This window comes from Periplaneta americana, chromosome 1, assembly GCF_040183065.1.
Source record: "Periplaneta americana isolate PAMFEO1 chromosome 1, P.americana_PAMFEO1_priV1, whole genome shotgun sequence".
In the NCBI taxonomy this organism is placed as follows: domain Eukaryota; kingdom Metazoa; phylum Arthropoda; class Insecta; order Blattodea; family Blattidae; genus Periplaneta; species Periplaneta americana.
In genome coordinates this window covers 124,546,636-124,568,696 of record NC_091117.1, presented here as the reverse complement: position 1 = coordinate 124,568,696, position 22,061 = coordinate 124,546,636, and the positions used below count along the sequence as shown (strand labels likewise).

Sequence of the window (22,061 nt, the reverse complement as noted above, 5' to 3'; positions counted from 1 at the left end):
ATAAATTATAGCCGAGATGAGAAGATATAAGCTAAAGATATTGGAACTGAGCGAAATTCGATGGAAAGATTTTGGATCTTTGACTACAAAAAAAGGTTACACGCTCCTTTATTCTGGAGTTACAGATGAACATATACATAGAGAGGGAGTGGGTATTTTAATGACGAATGATGCACATAAAAGCTTATTGCAGTGGCACCCTGTCTCTGAACGAATTATTACAGCAAGATCGAAAGCTAAAGTTAGGAATATTAGCATAATTCAGTGTTATGTTCCGACTGAGGCATCAGAAATCAACAAGAAGTTAGATTTCTATAGGACATTGAGAGACACAATTAACAAAATTAGATCAAATGATATTACAATAGTTATGGGGAATCTTAATGCAAAGGTCGGTGATGAGAATTATGGTCTAGAACAAATAGTTGGCAAATATGGATTACGAACAAGAAATGAAAATGGAAACCTGTTCACATAATTTTGTGCCAACCACGATCTAATTATAGGAGGCACATGATTCCCCATAAAGTTTGCCACAAGGTAACCTGGGTTTCACAGACTCACAGACACAAAATCAGATTGATCATTTTGCAATTAAAAGAAAATGGAGAAGATCCCTTCTGGATGTCAGAAATAAAAGAGGAGCAGATGTCGGGAGTGATCATCATCTGGTAGTTGCATGTCTCAAGATTAAAATTCTTACTACAAGAAAGAAATTTGAAACAAGAAGCAAACGTTTTTATGTAAATCGATCCAAGAATGAAGCTGAGAACGAGGAAATAAAGATAGAATAAAGAAACCTATTTCAAATATTAAGCCAAAGTGGAAATGAAGCTGAATCTGAATCAGAAGAAGTTGAACAAATATGGAACAAAATAAAAGAAAACTTCATTGAAGTTAATGAACAGACATTGGGTTATAAAAACGTTCAGAAGAAGGATTGGATGACAACAGAAACATGGGAAACCATAGAACAAAGGAGGAAGGCGAAACACCAAATAAATGTGTGTAAGGCCAGAAATCAGGTAAAGTTACTATCTATCAAATATAATGATTTAAATAGGGAAGTTAAAAGGAAAGTCCGCAGAGACAAACGAAAATGGTTTGATGATATAGCAAAAAAAGTAGAGGTAGCAGCAAATAGAGGAGATCTGAAGACTCTATATCAGTCTACTAAAATACTATCAAAAAAGTTGTGTGACTATAACTGTCCAATAAGGGATAAAGATGGTACACTGTTAACAAATGAAGACAATCAGCTAAGCAGGTGGAAACAATATTTCGAAGACTTGGTTAAACAAGGATAGTCACACAGCAACGCTGTAAATCAAGTATTGCAGGAAGACAAAGATATTGGAATAAATTTAAAACTGCCAGAATTAAACGAAATAAAAGTAGCATTAAAACAAACCAAAGCAGGAACATCTCCAGGGAAGGATCAAATAACCCCAGAGATTATAATAAGCGATCTTGATACTTCTGCGGATATTTTATTACCACTATTCAAGAAAGTTTGGAATAAGGAAGAAATTCTTGGTGATTGGAAAAATGGAATAATTGTTAAAATCCCGAAAAAGGGAGATATGCCAAAATTGGAGAGGTATATCTCTTTTGTCAACATCAGATAAAGTGTTCACTAGAATTATCCTGAACAGAATAGGAGGAATTCTGGAAACACATTTGAGGAAAGAACAAGCTGGTTTCAGGAAAAACCGTAGCTGTATTGATCAAATCAATACGGTACTTTACAGTTGATTATTGAACAAAGTGCGGAATGGAATACTACTTTATATGCTACATTTGTAAACTTTGAATAGGCCTTTGATTTCCTGAACCATGAATACATATGGCAGGTATTAAAGAAATATGGATTCCCGGAGAAAATAATTAGAATAATAAAAAAACTATATAATGGATATAGTTGTCAAGTTCCTCACAACGCGAAATTTTCTCATTCAATTCCCTTAAAGAGTGGTGTGCGTCAAGGATGTATCCTATTTCCAATATTATTTATACTGGTGTTAGATAATATAATGAACTCAGTAACCAAAGACTGTGTGAAGGGGTATTAGGTGAAACTTTTTGAGAGTCTTGAGGGTTTGGAATATGCTGATGATATTTGTCTTCTATCTCAACGTTTCGATCATATGCAAGAAAAAGTTAACAGTTTGCAATCAAAATAAAATTTAGCAGGCCTTAAAATTAATATAAAGGAAACCAAAGAGCTCTGGATAAATTCGAGAACGGCAAGACAGCTTTTGGTTGGTGAACAAGTAATAGAACCTGTGAACTCATTTACTTATCCTGGAAGTATAATCACTCATCAGGAGGAGTATTGGAGGATACTATAAACAGAATTAAGAGAGCGAATCTTTTATTTGTATAACTTTACTCTGTCTGGAGAAATAAATATATCTCTGGAAACACCAAATTAAACTTTTTAGAAGTAATGTTAAAGCTGTTCTTCTTTATGGATCAGAGAATTGGTCTCAAATAAAGTCATCAATGCAAAATTACAAACCTTTGTCAATACATGCCTGCGAAGAATTTTGAACATTTTTTGACCAGTAATAATATGTAATAAAAACCTATGGAGATTGGCAGATGAAGATCCACTTGAAGTACAAATCAGAAAGCGCAAGTGGAGGTGGAGAGACATTCGTTAAGGAAACCAAGAGAGGCTATTGAAAGACAAGCATTAGAGTGGAATCCCCAAGGAGCCCGAACAGTGGGACGCCCAAGAGGCGCATGGAGGAGATCTGTGAGAGAAGAGGTTGAGAGCACTGGAAGAGTGTGGAATGAGGTCAAGGCTATTCCTGCCAATCGTGTCTGATGGAGATCTCTCATTGATTGCTCCATCAGGGAGTAAAAGGAACTACTATTACTACTACTACTACTACTACTACTACTACTACTACTACTACTACTACTATCGCCATTTAGCTGAACATGAAAATGTTCCAAGCCTACATGTACAACATGGAGAAGTACGGCCAGACTGAACTGAAGACTTACGGCCTGTAGTTATATGATACTCCACGAATAAGCGCACGTCAAATTGCTGCATGTCTTGGAGTTAGTAATTCCACAGCTTGGCACATACTACGAAATGAAGGTATGTATCCATATCATGATAACCTTGTGCAGAACCTAGAGCCCAGAGATCCTTCTCATTGCCTGACCTTCTGTAACTGGCTAATAGTCCATCCACAACTAATCAGCAACATACTTTTCATAGATGAGGCAACCTTCACCAGCGATGGGATGTTCAATTCACAGAATGCACAACGTGGGCAATGCAGAATCCATATCAGTATAGAATGAAAAGCTTCCAGTGAAGATTTAAAGTAAACATGTGGTGTAGGATGCTGAATGCTCAGCTGTTCAGGCCTTTTGTTATTGATGGGACTCTAATGGGGACACGACAAGAAGCATTTCAGACTAATGACTTATCACTCTTACTAGAGGACGTCCCCTTGGCAGTGTGACATGTACTTCCAATATGATGGCGCAATGCCCCATTTCACCTGCCATGTGAGGGAATGTCTAAACCAACGGTATCAAAATCTCTGAATAGGTCATGCCAGGCCTCCAAAGTCTTTGGATTTGATACTGCTGGATTATTTGTGGAGTCACATGAAAACAACGGTATAAGAAACAGAACTTGAAACTCAGGCGCAGACCACATAAGACATCATCCCGAATGCCACTCATTCACTACTATGTACAGCTATGTAGTGTAGAGATGCTCAAGGAGCGTCTGCACTAACATCACACAGATTCGCCTGTTAGTTTGATACAGTGCAATTTTTATTATTATTTCTTTTTTTTTTCTCTTGTAATGTAATAAATTGTTGGAACTTTATGAAGACCTGACTGGTTGGTTAAGTTTGTAATGTTTTCATGTCCAAGTAGGCAGATCTGTGCAGGGTTTGTACGTGTAATAAAAGAACAGATTACTTCTCAATGTCTTCTGCTTTTATTTTCCTAATAACACATTTATTAATTCCAAATAGTTGTCCAAAGTTCCAACTTTTAAGTTCTTCTAACTCGGAAAGTATTAGAATATTGATTAGGACATGTTGGGTAAAATTGTTGTAGAATGAATCAAGGAATACACTTCTGCATTGTCGGGCATTAAGTTGCGAACACCCTATATGTGTAGATGATTAGCCTTAAAAATAAATAAGTTGTAAAACAGCATTGTCAGGTATTATGTGCAGTTGATGAACTACTATGAAATTTCACAATCAATCTACATTAATTAAATTCGTATAAAAAGACTAAGTATAAAATAACCAGGGCCTGAATTTCGATAATCTACAAATTGTCGAAGTGAACTATGTAAATGACACTAAAATTATTTACGTAATGGTTTGAAATTTACGACAATGACGATGGCAATAACAACAACAGTTTGTATATATTTTTCACAACTGTCATTTTGTTGAATGGTGAACTTTTTATCTTTTGCCATTTTCACTACGCATATTTTACAGAAAAGTATGTGACCATCAGTAAGAAAATATATCCTCGCAGAATTCAGAAACAATCTGTCTTACAAGATCAGCTCCAAAGCTATGTTAACTACACTTGGAATGAATAAACACAAATCAAATACTTTACAAAAATAAAATAAAATATATCTGTATGCAATGAAGAACTTGTAACTGAACTCGAAATATGAACATGGACTTACATAATAGGTTTTAACTGCTTCAGAAATAAAGGTTAACCATTTTACCTCAGCTTACTTGTAGGAGCAATGGCACTTTAGTAATACGAATTTTCTATCTACTCATACCAATAGTTAACCCAATTGTTTCATTTGCCGAGCTGTGTTTGCTGAAAATTTACCATATTAAAATAATTCCGAGGGAAAAATTGTTCCGGAGCCGGGTATCGAACCCGGGACCTTTGGTTTAACGTACCAATTCTCTACCACTGAGCTACTCGGGAACTCTAACCGACACCGATCCAATTTTTCCCTCTATATCCACAGACCTCAAAGTGGGCTGACAACCGTCATGCAACCAACTTCGAGTGCACACTAACTCCGTGTGACTTAAATTGTGGTTTTCTGTTAACGAACAGTAACGTGTATTATGCAAATCAAGATTTTCAGGTATAACTCCCTGTAAAGTTGATTTGAATAATTTCGAGGGAAAAATTGTTCCGGAGCCGGGTATCGAACCCGGGACCTTTGGTTTAACGTACCAACGCTCTACCACTGAGCTACTCGGGAACTCTAACCGACACCGATCCAATTTTTCCCCACTTTGAGGTCTGTGGATATAGAGGGAAAAATTGGATCGGTGTCGGTTAGAGTTCCCGAGTAGCTCAGTGGTAGAGCATTGGTACGTTAAACCAAAGGTCCCGGGTTCGATACCCGGCTCCGGAACAATTTTTCCCTCGAAATTATTAAAATCAACTTTACAGGGAGTTATACCTGAAAACCTTGATTTGCATAATACACGTTACTGTTCGTTAACAGAAAACCACAATTTAAGTCACAAGGAGTTAGTGTGCACTCGAAGTTGGTTGCATGACGGTTGTCAGCCCAATTTGAGGTCTGTGGATATAGAGGGAAAAATTGGATCGGTGTCGGTTAGAGTTCCCGAGTAGCTCAGTGGTAGAGCGTTGGTACGTTAAACCAAAGGTCCCGGGTTCGATACCCGGCTCCGGAACAATTTTTCCCTCGAAATGATTCAAATCAACTTTACAGGGAGTTATACCTGAAAATCTTGATTGCATATTAAAATAATTTACTAATATACCTTAATCAGTAAAAACATACTTTTGACACAGTCTCTGATAAATTCTGCATTAAAATCTGGCGTAGTAATTTTTTTACAGCACATTGTACATTCATCCCCAATCTGTGCATTTAAATCAGAGCACAGGATATTTAAATACGAGTTCATTGGGTTAAAGAGGGTAGAACTTCCGTTTGAAGTCTGTATATCTTCTCAGTCTGACAACTGCATGGTAAAAAATATTACCGTATATTTCAATATTTTTATTTCTATTAACCATCAATACCCCATGTACATAAACATCTGAAAATTATTATTCTGATGGTACCAGTACATCGCAGACAATGTTTGTGTGTACATAAACTATGAATATGGTTTCATGAATGTTGAAATATACTTTTTATAAGTTTTTTCTTCTTGCTATATTTTATTTTTAGACAAGTTTTCTAGCATTGCTTCATATTTAATAATTTTTGGGCTTTTCTATTTGATTTTAGATTTAAAAAATTTTTCTTCATTAGTTTAGAAAACATGTTATCATAATAAAATTTATACCTGGTTACAATTATGTTCTTTTATTTTTCTAATACAAAAGGACCCAATATTTTAGCAATTGGATGTATCTCTGTGTGAAATTCAGAGAATTCTCTGTAACACATAACTCATTATATTAATAATTGATTAAATGGCGATCTTACTCGTGTTAATTACGTAAGCATGTGCGGCTTACAGCTGTTTCGGTGCTACTTAACACCATCCTCAGAGCCTACTAAATCTCGGCGCTATCTCAACTTCACTGCCTGTTGTGTGGGTGCGTTCGTGTGATGAAGAGTTGTGTCAAATAGTATGTGTGTTCTGAAATTGATCTGTGTGTTGAGAAACTCTTCATCACACAACACATGACACAACTCTTCATCACACGAACACACCCACACAACAGGCAGCAAAGTTGAGATAGCACCGAGATCTAGTAGGCTCTGAGGATGGTGTTAAATAGCACCGAAACAGCTGTAAGCCGCACATGCTTACGTAATTAACACGAGTAAGCTCGCCATTTAATAAATTATTTATATTCAAGTGTTAAAAGTTGTGTACGAATGTTTCAACATGGACTCATTATATTCTCCAGAAAATTTATGAACTACAGAATAACATGCATAATGAACAGATTTTTTAAGAAGATTTGGGTTTTTCAGTCATGTGCAGACCTTTGATTTCTTCAATCTCAAATCAAGATTGTAAAACCTAAAATCTTCGTAATCCAATCACATGAATGCCTGAAATCTTAGAATATTAAACGTGATTTCAAGTAAAAAGTTTTCCAAACTTTACGTGCTAAATATTATTTTTTAGATCAAATATAATGATAAGAATACCAGTAATGGCTATTTAACTTATGTATCAATGAAATATTTTTCACCTGATCAGTGGTGTTTCCAAAAAGGGCTGAATAGAATTTGGCCTCCCGTTCCTGGCAGCATATAAAAGAAAAGTACATAGGTATTATTACAATATCAAACATCGATCTACTGTAGTGATCTGTAATTCTGGGTGGCCCACTTCACGTGGTTTACAAAATAATGAAAATAGTCCAAAATAGTGAATACAAATGAAAGTGTGACGACTTTTACTACTTTCTATGAAGAAAAATTGATATAAAAATAAACCACTTCGTTTCTGTGTTGTCATTTTAATAGTACATGCTATCAATGCAAAAGTAGAGATTCCATTTTATGAAATTAAAAAACCAGGACACATTTCCGTGCAGGTTGTTGGGACAAGGTTACATGTATTTTGTAGGGCATCTTAGAAAGAAAAAGAAAAAAAAAAAAAAAAAAAAAAAGAAAGAAAAAAAAAAGTGAAATGCAAATATAAAAGAATAACATCAAAATGGTTTCGTTTTACACATATTAGAAATTACATGTGAGTACATTGTTTTTGCTTATTTTACATTACTTTATCTGAGGTACTTGCGTCTTCAAATTTCTTATATTTTTTTTTCGAAGAGTTTACTGTCTTTAGACATAAAATCGAAAAACTCAGAACATGATATGTCCTTAAAATAAGTTTTCACTAATAATAAAGAATTAACAGTTTCCAGTTTTAACCTATTTCTTACATCACTCCACACACAAGACATCATTGAGAAAATTATTTCAAATGAAGAATTTGATCCTGGTATTGTCAAGCAGACACTAACAATTGTTTTTATATTTTCACTGCTCAGTTAATTTTTTATTACATTATATACCAGTAGCCACCTTTCTTTCACTTCACACGAATCATTCTTCCAAGATTCCATTCTACCTTCTGCAATGATCTTTACATGGCTGAACTCATCAAAACAGTCCTAGCCTTCTACGTTACACTTTGGCACAAATTTCTTCACAATTTCAAGGCAGCTAAGCACATCATTCCAAGAAAATTCTGAATTCAATGAAAAAGCTCACAGCATCAATTTGAATGACGAAAAGGGTTCTGTCCACTCCTGAATGTACTGAATTGTAGTATCATAGAATTCAACGACGTAATTCATAAAAGATTGTGGAGACATTGTACCTTCTTCATGAAGTTCATTGAGCACAAGCTTGACATCACTGTACAGAAACTGTTCATCTCGCCTTGAAGTTAGTACTCTCAAAAGGCTGCCAATTTGTTTTTGAAACTCAAAACTAGTAGCATCTTCACGTTCAATCCTGCATATGGCTTCATAAAATGCCTCAATTGAGTTTTAAGAAACAAACAGAAAATCAATAGTTGTTTATCTTTGAAAAATTCTTCCAGAACCACAGGACAGTTGTCCAGTGAGAGAAAGTAAGATTTCAGACTATCATACATTTCAATAAAATGAGTCAAAGCTGGTAGCAGTGATAGCCATCAAGTTTTGCCATAGCTCAGAACTATCTTATATTCAACTTCAACAAAGTCACGAAAAAAATTTAGTGACTCAGCTCTTACAGTGTATTGGTGGAAGTGCTGAAACACTTTAACCACTGCTGATTGAACATCAATCAGGAAGACATCAACAGGACTTTCGACGGCATTATGTACTATATGTTTGATCAAATGTGTATATAGCAACATCATTGATTATAATTCTAGTGGGGAATTATTACGATTATAATACAAGAAACTATAACATGTATGTAATGCCAAAATATAATTTGTCTAAGTACAGTGAATCACACATGGTCCTAGATTTAAAATTGTTTAATGCTCTACCTGAAAATATTAAACAAATCAGAGAGAAAAGATTATTTAGGAAATTAGTGAAAGAATATTTAGTATCACTGTCCTTATGATAATGATTTTTTTTTATTTTATTGGGTTATTTTACGACGCTGTATCAACATCTAGGTTATTTAGCATCTGAATGAAATGAAGGTAATAATGCCGGTGAAATGAGTCCGGGGTCCAGCACCGAAAGTTACCCAGCATTTGCTCGTATTGCAGTTGAGGGAAAACCCCGGAAAAAACCTCAACCAGGTAACTTGCCCCAACCGGGATTCGAAGCCGGGCCACCTGGTTCCACGGCCAGACGTGCTGACCGTTACTCCACAGGTGTGGACTTATGATAATGAAGGTGTTGGAAATATATTAGCATAATGTATACTTAATATTGTTTTTGACTTGATTTTTTAGTCACATTTTATACTGTTAATATTGAAAACTCTGACTTGTTTTATAACCTTTGGGCTTTGAAGGACATGTCTGTCTGTCTGTATGCCTCACTGTCCGTCCGTCCATCCATCCATCCATCCATCCATCCATCCGTCCATCCATCTATGTGCGGCACACCCAATTACCATTATGTCCCATTTTAATTCTTCTTTAAACTTAGTGAAGACATTATTCTTTCCTCTTCTTTTAGCACCACCACAATTGGTGTTGGTATTTTCTGCCGATTTTCTTAGAAAGTCCATGTTTTCGTAGACAAGAGATAACATACTGTACTAAAATATTAGAAGTTTTTCCTGGAAGACTAGAAAACTCTAGAATTTTTGTATTAATTCCTTTCTCTGGATGGAAATATCTAACCATTATGGACACAACTTTCATACCAATGTGATTTGATGAATCTATTGACAAACAAATAAATTTACTTTATTTTAATTCTGTAATTATTTGACTTTTACCATATGGCAACAAGACACTGGTAATAATTACTTTGGATTTACTTTGAGAGCTTGTGAACTGGTTACTGAACAATTTCTTAATTATGCTGGTTGTGCAATCCATAAACTGAAAACTATAATTATGCAAAAGTAGCTTCTTGTGCAGCAAGGACACATTCCATAGAATCTAACTCATTTTTTTTTATAAAAGAATGTAATTTTATTGCTTGAAACTTGAGCAGATTTTGCTATTTTGTGTTTTTTGGTACCCACGTGGTCAAATATGTCCCACTTTCCACCATGAGAAATACTGAATACATAACGACACGTCTTACATTCCACTTTGTCCACATCACTATCACATTTGTCAGACTCCAAAGCAGCTATTCTATCAATAGTCTCCAAACACACACCTTCATCTCAAACAGCAGAAATAACTAAAATGCTCTCTCAATTAATATCACTCAATAAAAGAATTGTATTCCAATGGATACCATCCCATTGTGGAATCCTGGGAAACGAGAATGCGGATGCTTTAGCAAAGAAGGGCAGCACTGCTACTTACAGACCTGTTACTAAATCTACGTTTTACTCTGTGAAAAGATTTATTAAATCTACATACTTAGACTTCAACAAACAAAATTTGATAACACAATCTCAAGGGAAAAAATGAACTCTCTGCATCAAAATCCACAGTTAATTCCCGATTTACCACGAAAATCGTCTGTAGCTGCATTTAGATTGGCAACAGGCCATGATTGTTTGGCCAAACACCTGCATAGAATTGGAATATATCAGTCCTCTAACTGCCCATTGTGCAACTCAAACCAAGAAATGGATTCGGAATACCTCAAAATCTGTGCTTCAGTGGCTGGCCATGATAATATCTTTGAAAAATATTGGAGTGCAAGAGGTCAAATGACTTTATTGTCAAATGCCTGGCATTAGAAAACAACAACTATCACATTTTCGAATAAATGAAAACTGTTCTTTCAAACTGTCGTTGAAAATGCATTTCTCTTCGGTATTATTCTTCAGGCCTTCAGCCAAAACACCACCACGAAATGAATATAGACCAACTTCAAACAGTAACATTCAACCATTGAGCCGATCAATACCATGTTACCTGCAGTCTGCAGTGAATGAATGAAGAAGTGCACGAGTGACAATCTAAAGTTCTATCAATATACTGTTGCCACCATTGCTCTCATAATTGATTTACGTGATCTCGACTGAATAAAAATCGATATGTTTAATTTTTTCCATGTTCTCATTACATATAGCAACAAACTTAAAATCGATAATTATGAAAATAAAAAAAACAGGGACAATTCGCATCCCGGATGAAGTTTGTCGATTCATCGGGTCAAGTAATTGAAAACCAGAACTGTCCTGGGAAAACCAGGACGAATGGGATCCCTATGCAAAAATTGCTTTCGAGATTTGGACAGAAATCAAATATCAGTATCTCTTGCAGAAAAAGAATGGTTGCTACCAAGACATTTGTCAGTCCTCCTGTTGGCTTGTGTGCGGATATTTTTCCACATTCTCGGACGAAAATTTCTTACTTTTGTCTGTATGAGAAAAGAGAAAGGAAAAAAAAAAAAAAAAGGGCAGGGGCAGGGGACAGAGGAAGAAAAGGAGTGTACTCATTGTATTATGTTGTCTTAACGCTATTTATATATGAATCTCAAAATTGGTTAGCGGAATGTTGACATAGGATTCAATTACAATAAGCTCAATTTCTGAGGAGAAAGAAAGATATTGAGAAAGATTTCAAGATGTATTACTAATCTAGTAACAGTATTATGTAGGCCAACTATTCTTTAACATTTTCGATACAAATTTGCGAGTTTTATTCAATCTTGTGATCGCACAATTTATATAATATATTAAAACATTATACAGGTAGTCTACACCTGGACTAATTATATGATTTCCTTTTCGTTATTTCAAAGAAATGGCGTCATAAAGATGATATATAGTTTCATTGTATGCTTTACATGTTTGGGAATAATAAATTTAGTTAATCATTTTACTAATTATATTACTGTTTATATCTTATATTTGTACATCCAAATAAGATAAACTTCCAATTTCAGCATTGCATAAAAAAAAACATTTTTCGTAATTGACGTTCCAGTATGTAGAACTTTGTGCAAAAATTTACATAAAATATTTAATAACATACTGTAACTGCTTTTAGAAGCTACTTCATCCTACTTATTTACAAAATTTGGTATTTAAATTACAGTGTATTACATGCAAGAAACAATAGGTTAATGCTTACTTTTGCTTTCCCCTTCTCCAACTGAGGGGTAGAGGGAGAGGGTACAAGGAAGTTGTAAAACAATATTGTATTGTAAACTTTTATGTGTTTCCTATACAGAGAATGTGAGAGGTGTGAAAGCAAGTATCGTAGAGATATGGTTTCTAGAACATCTGTAAATGATTCTCTTACACAGATATCGAATTTGGGTGATCCTGCCCGGCACATCTCGTGTGATATGATATGATATATGATATGATGTGATATATGATATGATATTTGTTAGCCAACTTTACAATTCACAGTTATGGTGGACCTTCACATTTCTGCTTTTCGATCCACCATCCCTTTAATCATACAACCCTTTTCTATTATTCTGCCAATATACAGAACTCTAGGAAGTAACAATACAACCTTTGATGAAGAAATTAAAGAAACAGAGACTCCCTTACACAATCTCATTCTCAGAGTACAAATGTTCATTAAAGCTGTATTACTCATAGATTCAAAAGCAGCAATTCAGGCAGTTGCTTCGAATCGCATAACTGATGATCCAACTATAAATTAATGTCGCAAATTATTAACACTCCTACAAAAGCAAAATAAAACGATAACATACCTTCAACGGGTACCATCACACATAGGCATAATGGGCAATGAAATGGCAGATCAACTGGCCAGTAAAGGACCACAGAACCATACTTTGTAAATAGCACAACTACTCTCAGAAGAAAGACTAAAAAAATAAAAACAGCATTAAAAAACCAACACCTACAAGATCATGAGAATGCAACAAAGCAGAAGAAATGGGAAAACATCTGGGAACTCTATGGAAAAGGGAAAGATCGTCAGGAGTCAGTTGAGCTGTTCTGCCTTAGGTCTGAACATGATTGCCTTATCCATCATCTTCACCAGATCAAGATTCTTCAATTTCCAGCATGTCTTCTGTGTGGCAAACCAAACAGTGTCATGACTGAGGATCCCGCAGACCCCGCGATGCGGGGGGGGGGGAGGCCCCAAGGTCCTAGTGGGCCCGCAAAAAACGAGAAGTTTGAAAATGAAAACCAGAAAAAAAAAGGAATGTAACTAGGTTGTCATAATGGGGGAAGAAAAAAGACATGCAAAGCAGTATTAAAAAAAAAAGTTCGCAACTTTCAGTGAACATGCTGGTACATTTCAGTTTCATGTTGAAGTTTGCCGATAAGCTTTTAATGTTTGAATATAATTATATGTGTACAAAACCGCCTTTGCTTATCATAAAATGAATAAATTTTCATTAACGTTTTCGATACTTGTGTAGTACAAAACCGCCTTTGCTTATCATAAAATAAATAAATTTTCATTAACACAAGTATCGAAAACGTTAATGAAAATTTATTTATTTTATGATAAGCAAAGGCAGTTTTGTACACATATAATTATATTCAAACATGCTGGTACATGTTAATTATCAGCAAACTGAATAATGAAATACTGGGTGAACAGTAGAGAGCAGAACAGTTTCACGGCTCACGCGGCCTTGAGTCCGGCTGTAAAACCTGTTCTGCTCTATATTGTTCACCCAGTATAACACGAGCCTGTCAGTTGTCACTGCACCACCAACAATGCATATACTTAGGTTAAATTCGTGAATGTATGGGTTTATTTTTCCACTAATGCATTACTGAGGCAGATGGTGTCTCTTGGATATTATTTCAAGTCTAGTACAGTGGTAGAAGTGAAACATAGTGTTTGATTCTGGTCTCGTGTTGCTTACAATATTAGCCTTGTCCTAGCAATTAAATTTTTGTGTTTTATGTTTTTTGTTTAATCTCCCCCCCCCCCCGAAATGAAGCAATTTAAATCTAATTATGAACATTTGAGTGGTGTGCTAAAATGGAGAAAAAAGAGAGAGATTGAAAGATCAGTTTCACTGTTTCTCTAAGAAGAAATGACAGTAATGCAAATTCAAGCAGTGGTACAGTAAATATTAGTGAAGATGAAGAGTGTGTGAATCTAGACACTGGAAAGCCTGATATTTCTACTGAAATTGAGAATGGAGATAATAACACACAGCCGAATGTATTTCTTTTGATGATACTACTAGTACTAGAAAGGAATTTCCTACTGATCGTGCTAATTTTCCAGATATTTTAAATGACGAGACAAAGGAGTTTATTATACAGCATGAGCCTTGCAAACCCCAAGGTTCATTTTCGAAAGATCCTAAGCAAAATAATAGATGTTTCTTCATTAATTATTATGAAAAATTAACAAAATCTGGGTTACAAATGACAAGAGAATGGCTCTGTTATATTAGAAAAGAAGACTTTGTTTATTGTGAGCCATGCTGGTTATTTGCTAATAGGAGTTCAGGATCTTTTTTACAATTTGCCTGGATAAAGGACGTTTGTGATTGGCTGGGCTTATTAAAAAATGTTAACACACGAAATGTCTCATTCCAATCTGGAGGCATGTGTTGTTTGTAATGTCTGGAAAAGAAAAGAAACGGTAAATTCTAATCTGGAATGTGAATTAAAGAAAGAAATGAACATATGAAAACAAATTCTTGATCACATAATTAATATCATCATCACATTATCAGTATCTAACCTAGCTTTAAGAGGTCATAGAGAAGAATTAGGGAAAGCTCACAGTGAAAATTTTTAGCTATTGTGGACTTATTGTCTAAGTATGATCCGTATTACAGCATCATGCACGTGGACCGAAAGCATCTGAAAAATACCTCAGTCCAAAAATCCAAAATGAATTAATTCAGTTGTTATCACAGAAAGTAGAGGATGAAATCGTGAATGAAATCAAGTCTGCACAATTTTTTTCTATAATTTTCTACAAGATGTGAGCAAAAAAGATCAATTAAGTCAAATTTTCAAATATAGTTAAAGATTCTTTTGGAAAATATTGTGGAATAAAAATAAATAAAAGCTTTTTAAGATTCAAAGAGATAAAAGATCATACTGCTGTGTCATTGGAAGTCAAAATTCTAAATTCAATAGATGAAAAGTATATCTCATTAGCGAAATGCTGTGACCAGGATTATGACGATGCAGCAAATATGTCCGGGACTTTTAATGGAGCAAAATCAAGGATTGAACAAAAACAGAAAACAGCTGCGCCACACATAATTTGAATCTAGTTCTAAATTACGCCATTACAAATGTATCTAAAAATAAGATGTTTTTGATATAGTAGAAAGACTTTTTTTTCAGCCAAAGTACAAAGCGATGGAAAATGTTATCAGTAGCTTCTTATTCTTTAAAACAGCTTTGTCCTACATGTTGGTCATCAAGATTCAACTCAATAAAAGCTCTAAGGCATGGTTTAGACGTTATGAAGGCACTAACTGCAATAGTGTTAGAATCAAAAAATACCAACGACTGTAATGAAGCCAGTGCTCTTAAAAAACAAATGGAAAATTTGAATTTGTTTTTCAAGTTGTCCTGCATTCCAAAATACTTGAAGATGTTAATTTGGTGTCAAAATTACTGCAATCTAACGACCTTGATCTTTCCCGAGCTTCAGTGTTACTACAAACTGCTGCGAATTTGCTAAATGACTACAGAAATAATTTCCAGGAAGCATTGTTGTCCAGCATGTCTCTTGCAAAACAATGGGGAGTTGACGTCAAATTTTAAAACAAGATATTCCGCAAAACTAAGAGGCATTTTGATGATCTGGCTGAAGATGAATGTCTGTCAGAATCTGAAAAATATTTTCAAGTAAATGTGTTTAACATGACATTAAATATCATTGTTAATCAAATCAAAATTAGATTCAGCTCTATGAAAAGTTTAAGTGTACCAACGTCACAGTTTCTGTCTATTGCAAAAGACGAAGAATTGCATAGTAAGCCCAATATTTATCAACACAGTATGTTGAATACTTAACTGAAGATTTTTCATTTCAATTACAGTGCTTCAAAAGTGCTTTAAATCGAGATAAAAGACAAAACATCAGTTCGAGAATTTCACACCTCTTGCTAATCGAAAATTACGCTTTAGAGTCAAGTATATCAGATGTTTGCACTGCTTTTATTTTATTTCTCTCTCTACCTATAACTGTTGCATCAGTTGAGTGATCCTTTCCAAAATTAAAACTAATAAAAACATATTTATGTAGCTCCATGTTACAAACGCGATTAAGTGGACTCAGTATTTTAAGTATCGAGTGTGACAGAAATGAAGAATAGACGTGAGTGAAGTAAGTTAGTGGAAACTTTTGCTTCAAACAATATTAGACGTCTTCGCTGCTTCCAATGACCCTTAAGGATTCTACATATTATAGTGTGCCAGATTTTGGAGGTAAGCAGTGTATCTAGAAAATAATACTACTTTATTTCGTAATTTGATACTGCTACTGCTACAACTACCACCACCATGGCCACCATTGTCACCTAATGCCTCCGAGGTCCTGTCAGCCTATCAAATTTGATATTTCCCCACATCGAAGACATGCTACTGAACCCATACGTTTGAACATGAATCATTTTATTAGGGAGCTGAAATTAAATTTTGCAAGGGGCCCAACTTTTCTCCGTTATGCCACTGGACTGAGGAACACTTACTATAATTTGTAACAAACTGAACCCCACAAAAGTCCACACCTGTGGAGTAATGGTTAGTGAGTCTGGCTGCGAAACCACGTGGCCCGGGTTCGATTCTTGGTCAGGGCAAATTACCTGGTTGAGGTCTTTTCCGGAATTTTCCCTCAACCCAATATGAACAAATGCTGGGTAACTTTCGGTGCTAAATCCTGGAACTCATTTCACTGGCATTATCACCACCTTATACTTCAGACGCTAAATAACCTGAGACGTTGATAAAGCATCGTAAAAAAAAACATCAAAAGGGACATGTTGTGTATCTATATTGGGAAGTTAGAAGAAAAATTATGACAATACGAAATCCTGCCATTGGATAATAATAATAATAATAATAATAATAATAATAATAATAATAATAATAATAATAATAATAATAATCGTACTTTGATTTAAGAATTATTCAACACAAAAAGGTTCCATGTGTCGTCCACTAGAAAGGATGCTCGGGTGAATGAATATTATGACTATTTATTTTCATGGAAAATAATTTTAAATACATGTAATCAGCTGTTTCTAGACTATCAAGTTGTAAGTGATGTTTAAGCAGATTAGAGGTTCCGAGAATTTTGGTTATAATGAAAGGAATTTTGTTTTCTTGATATATAATGTGAGTACAAGTATATACATTTTTTCACATGTCATCAATCGTTGCTCTATTTCAAACCTGAGTTGATGATTAATAGTCAAAGTAGAGGAAATTTTAGCTCATACAAAATACAACTGTTGTAAGTTCAAGTGAAAAGTAAACTATTAAAAAAAAAACAGATTCTTACCTCATCTCACTTTGCCCCTTCTGCTGCATTACTTGAAGACTTGCTGCTAGTCTTGCCCATACATTTGAAACTTCGTTGTTTAGCGAATGGCGACCTTCCTAATGAACTGGCAGAGCCATCTGAGCAACCACCTACATCAAGCATTGGCTCTGCAACACAAGTAGTGTTCATACAAAAGTTTTAGTGACACTGAGTCCATGATTACCAAAAGAATCTTGTTAATACTGAGCATTAGGCCTAACTGTTATTTTTTCAATTGACATATTTTTAATAGATATGTTTATTAAAAACTCACACCGTTAATTACTATCAATTGTTATTACAAACGATTTATTAATTGGCTATAAACTGAATACATTTCTGAATTAATATCTAAACACATACTGAATTATTAATTTCATAATATAAACTGAATTCGCATGAATTACATACTTATAATACATAATATTATAATCTGTTCTTTTCTGTAAGGTTCCAACACTAGCCATCATGGTAGTATCACTATCACAATGTTTATCAATTACTTCTAACTCCTGCAACTTTCCTTGAGTTTCCTCTACATATGATCACGCATATTATTAATATTTCCACTTGATTTGTAAATTCCCAAACATAACTGATATTGAAATTTTTCATTCTTTTCAATTCTCTTGAAAATTTTCTACAAATAACTACCACCACACTGCTAGGAAATATAATGATCTTTCTATTTTTGATAGTTTCGATAGTACTATCAACTATCGTCCCTCACTACAATAGATGCTGGCAGCAGTACAGCATTAACACATACTGCATAAGTGAAAGATGGAGACAGCAGATATATGTGGGACAAAGACATAAAATGTTCGCTACAGCAGGTAGCATGACAACCAGTTTCATCATTGTATGTTATGTTTAAATACTTTTAATGAAGTCATTTTTATCTCAATTTTTATTATTTCTTCACTTAAAAAATCAGTAGATACTGGAGTCACTAAGATGCGACATTAAATGACAGAATTTAGAAATTTTGTGTACATTGTCAATGAGAGAGAAACAATGCCTTAAAAAAATAAAAGAAGCTGAATATTGTATTGCACTGTCTGACATGTCGAAATTCTCGCCTGAAAAACTGTAAAGAGAAAGTCTATTCAAATGTCCAGAAATCCTCAATTTATTATATATAGATTTATTTTCTCTACAGGAAAGAAGACATACAGTATTTTATAGGGGCATGCTACGTATTGCACAAACTAAGCATACCTGTACATATGTAATTTAGTACTCATATTGAAATTGAAGATTATTTTCTTCTCTGTTAAAATTAAGCAACTCTAATTTATTTTAATTTAACTCTTTAGCTTATAGCTACCTAAAGATTACGGGTTTTATATTCTGTCACTGTGATCTGTGGCAGTATAAGCCTACAAGTGAAAGATGAAAAAAGTGAATATCAAAACCGCAACCTACAAGTGTACAAAGTGTAATACACATACTTACTTACTTACTGGCTTTTAAGGAACCTGGAGGTTCATTGCCGCCCTCACATAAGCCCGCCATTGGTCCCTATCCTGAGCAAAATTAATCCATTCTCTATCATCATATCCCACCTCCCTCAAATCCATTTTAATATTATCTTCCCATCTACGTCTCAGCCTCCCTAAAGGTCTTTTTCCCTCTGGCCTTCCAACTAACACTCTATATGCATTTCTGGATTCGCCCATACGTGCTACATGCCCTGCCCATCTCAAACGTCTGGATTTAATGTTCCTAATTATGTCAGGTGAAGAATACAATGCATGCAGTTCTGTGTTGTGTAACTTTCTCCATTCTCCTGTAACTTCATCCCTCTTAGCGCCAAATATTTTCCTAAGAATCTTATTCTCAAACACCCGTAGTCTCTGTTCCTCTATCAAAGTGAGAGTCCAAGTTTCACAACCATACAGAACAACCAGTAATATAACTGTTTTATAAATTCTAACTTTCAGATTTTTCGACAGCAGACTGGATGATAAAAGTTTCTCAACCGAATAATAACAGGCATTTCCCATATTTATTCTGTGTTTAATTTCCTCCCAAGTATCATTTATATTTGTTACTGTTGCTCCCAGATATTTGAACTTCTCCACCTCTTCAAAAGATAAATCTCCAATTTTTATGAATCTTATTTTACTTTTTAATTGTATAAAACACAGTTTTCTGCAGAAACAATCTGATATCGAAAAGAGGTCTCTGGCATGACAACGTTGTGTGTACAACAATTATTCACGTTCAAATCCTAAGTTGGAACAAGTTGAGGTTTTTCTGGGGTTTTCCTCAACTCATTAAGAGAAAATGCTGTGTAACTTTCGGTGCTGCATCCTGGACTCATTTCGCTACCATTATCACTATCATCTCACTCAGATGTTAGATAACCAAGTAGTTATAAATCGTAGTAAAGTAACCAATTAAAAACATATTTTACGTGTCGCCTTAATCAAGAAATAGCCTTCACTATTAAAATTTAAAACTGTTATTCACAAGTTAACGACACCTCAGGTGAAAACCCTGTGAGGATAGAAAAAAATGCACAAATTTGTGACTGAGTCACAGCGGTTTAACTGTTTCATCTAAAATGGAGGAAATGCCATTTACATATGTGCTGGCCTATCACAGCACAACAGCGTCCCTCAGCGGCACATGAGGGAAAGGTCGGTGGATCTAAATAACATCTATTTAGTCCTCCCGGCTAGGTCCAAAGGACCCGTTGACCAACGACAGGTGCGGTCCCCCTTGCATAATGGGGGTTTACGTCGGGTGATGTAACTGCCACATTGTAAAAACTGGTGCTCGTTAAGAAAACAGTTACATGAAAGCCACAACAAAGTACTGGAAAGCACGACTGCTAATGGCTTCATTGCCAAATGCAAGGCACTAGACAACAACAACAACAACATATTTCCATTTCGTACAATATTCTGGTCACGAGACATAATCATCTACTTTGTCTTTTCGGGATTTACTTCCAAACCTATCTCTTTACTTGCTTCCAGTAAAATTCCCGTGTTTTCCCTAATCGTTTGTGGATTTTCTCCTAACATATTCACGTCATCCGCATAGACAAGCAGCTGATGTAACCCATTCAATTCCAAACCCTCTCTGTTATCCTAGACTTTCCTAATGGCATACTCTATGCAAAGTTAAAAAGTAAAGGTGATAGTGCATCTCCTTGCTTTAGCCCAAAGTGAATTGGAAACGCATCTGACAGAAACTGACCTATATGAACTCTGCTGTACGTTTCACTGAGACTCATTTTAATTAATCGAACTAGTTTCTTGGGAATACCAAATTCAATAAGAATATCATATAAAACTTCTCTCTTAACCGAGCCATATGCCTTTTTGAAATCTATGAATAACTGATGCACTGTACTCTTATACTCCCATTTATTCTCCATTATCTGTCGAATACAAAATATCTGGTCAATAGTTGATCTATTACGCCTAAAACCACATTGATGATCCCCAATAATTTCATCTACATATGGAGTTAATCTTCTCAAAAGAATATTGGACAAAATTTTGTACGACGTCAACAAAAGTAATATTCCTCGAAAGTTACTACAGTTAGTCTTGTCCCCCTTCTTAAAGATAGGTATGATAATGGACTCCTTCCATTGTTCTGGTACAATTTCCTTTTCCCAAATAGCAAGTACAAGCTTATAAATTTCGTTAGATAATGCGCTTCCACCCTCTGGTATTAATTCTGCTGGAATTTGAGCGATACCTGGAGACTTAGAGTTTTTCAGATTTTCTATCGCAATTTCGACTTCAGAAAGTGTGGGTTCGGGTATAAATGTCTCAGCAGTTTGTATTTCAATTTCGTCCCGATCATTTCTATTTGGCCTATGTATATTTAGTAGTTGTCCAAAATAGTTTTTCCATCTGTTCAGGATTGAATGAGCGTCTGCAAGCAAGTCACCATTCTCATCCTTGATCAAGTTTACCCTTGCCTGATATCCATTCTTGAATTCCTTTATGCCCTTATATAAATCTCTAATGTTTTTATTCTTACTATTTGTTTCTACCTCATTCAGTTTTTCCTTCAAGTATTCTCTCTTTTTATTCCTAAGCGTACGATTTGCTTTCCGTCTTATATTGAAATAATTATCTCTATTCACCTCAACTGGATCCTGTAAGAATTTCAATTTTGCCTGTTTCCTCCTTTCTACTACCACGCAACAATCTTCATCAAACCACGGTTTCTTTTTCTTAGTTTCATAATAACCTATGCTCTGTTCAGCTGCAATTTTGATATTATCTCGGATATTTTCCCACATGCTATTCACATCTAACTCTTCCTCAACATCGTCGGAACTTGCTAATACGGCAAACCTATTTGAAATTTCGACCTGATAATGTTGCTTAGTTTACTCGTCCTTTAATTTCGGAATATTGAATCTTCTAATATTAACTTGTTGCTCTACTTGCTTGGCTACTGATAGTCTTTCTCTTAGTTCTCCAATTACCAAATAATGGTCAGAATTACAGTCTGCCCCCCTGAAGGTTCGAATGTCTACTATACTAG

General features: G+C 35.0%; 1 protein-coding gene across 13 annotated transcripts in view; it reads right to left on the bottom strand.

Moving 5' to 3' along the window:
• The window catches only part of Nf1 (neurofibromin 1), a 384,838-nt gene that overhangs the window by 6,000 nt on the left and 356,777 nt on the right, over positions 1-22,061 (bottom strand). For 11 of the 13 annotated variants that reach the window (XM_069826894.1, XM_069826976.1, XM_069826960.1 and 8 more), the window contains 2 exons: positions 17,517-17,665; positions 7,177-7,227 (listed from right to left, as the gene is read on the bottom strand). In XM_069826894.1, coding sequence (XP_069682995.1) covers positions 17,523-17,665 — 143 coding nt within the window. In that variant the 3' untranslated portion in view covers positions 7,177-7,227; positions 17,517-17,522. Of the gene's footprint in view, positions 1-7,176; positions 7,228-13,963; positions 14,612-17,516; positions 17,666-22,061 lie in introns of those variants that run through there. The other 2 variants (XM_069826910.1, XM_069826901.1) reach the window with 2 other exon arrangements.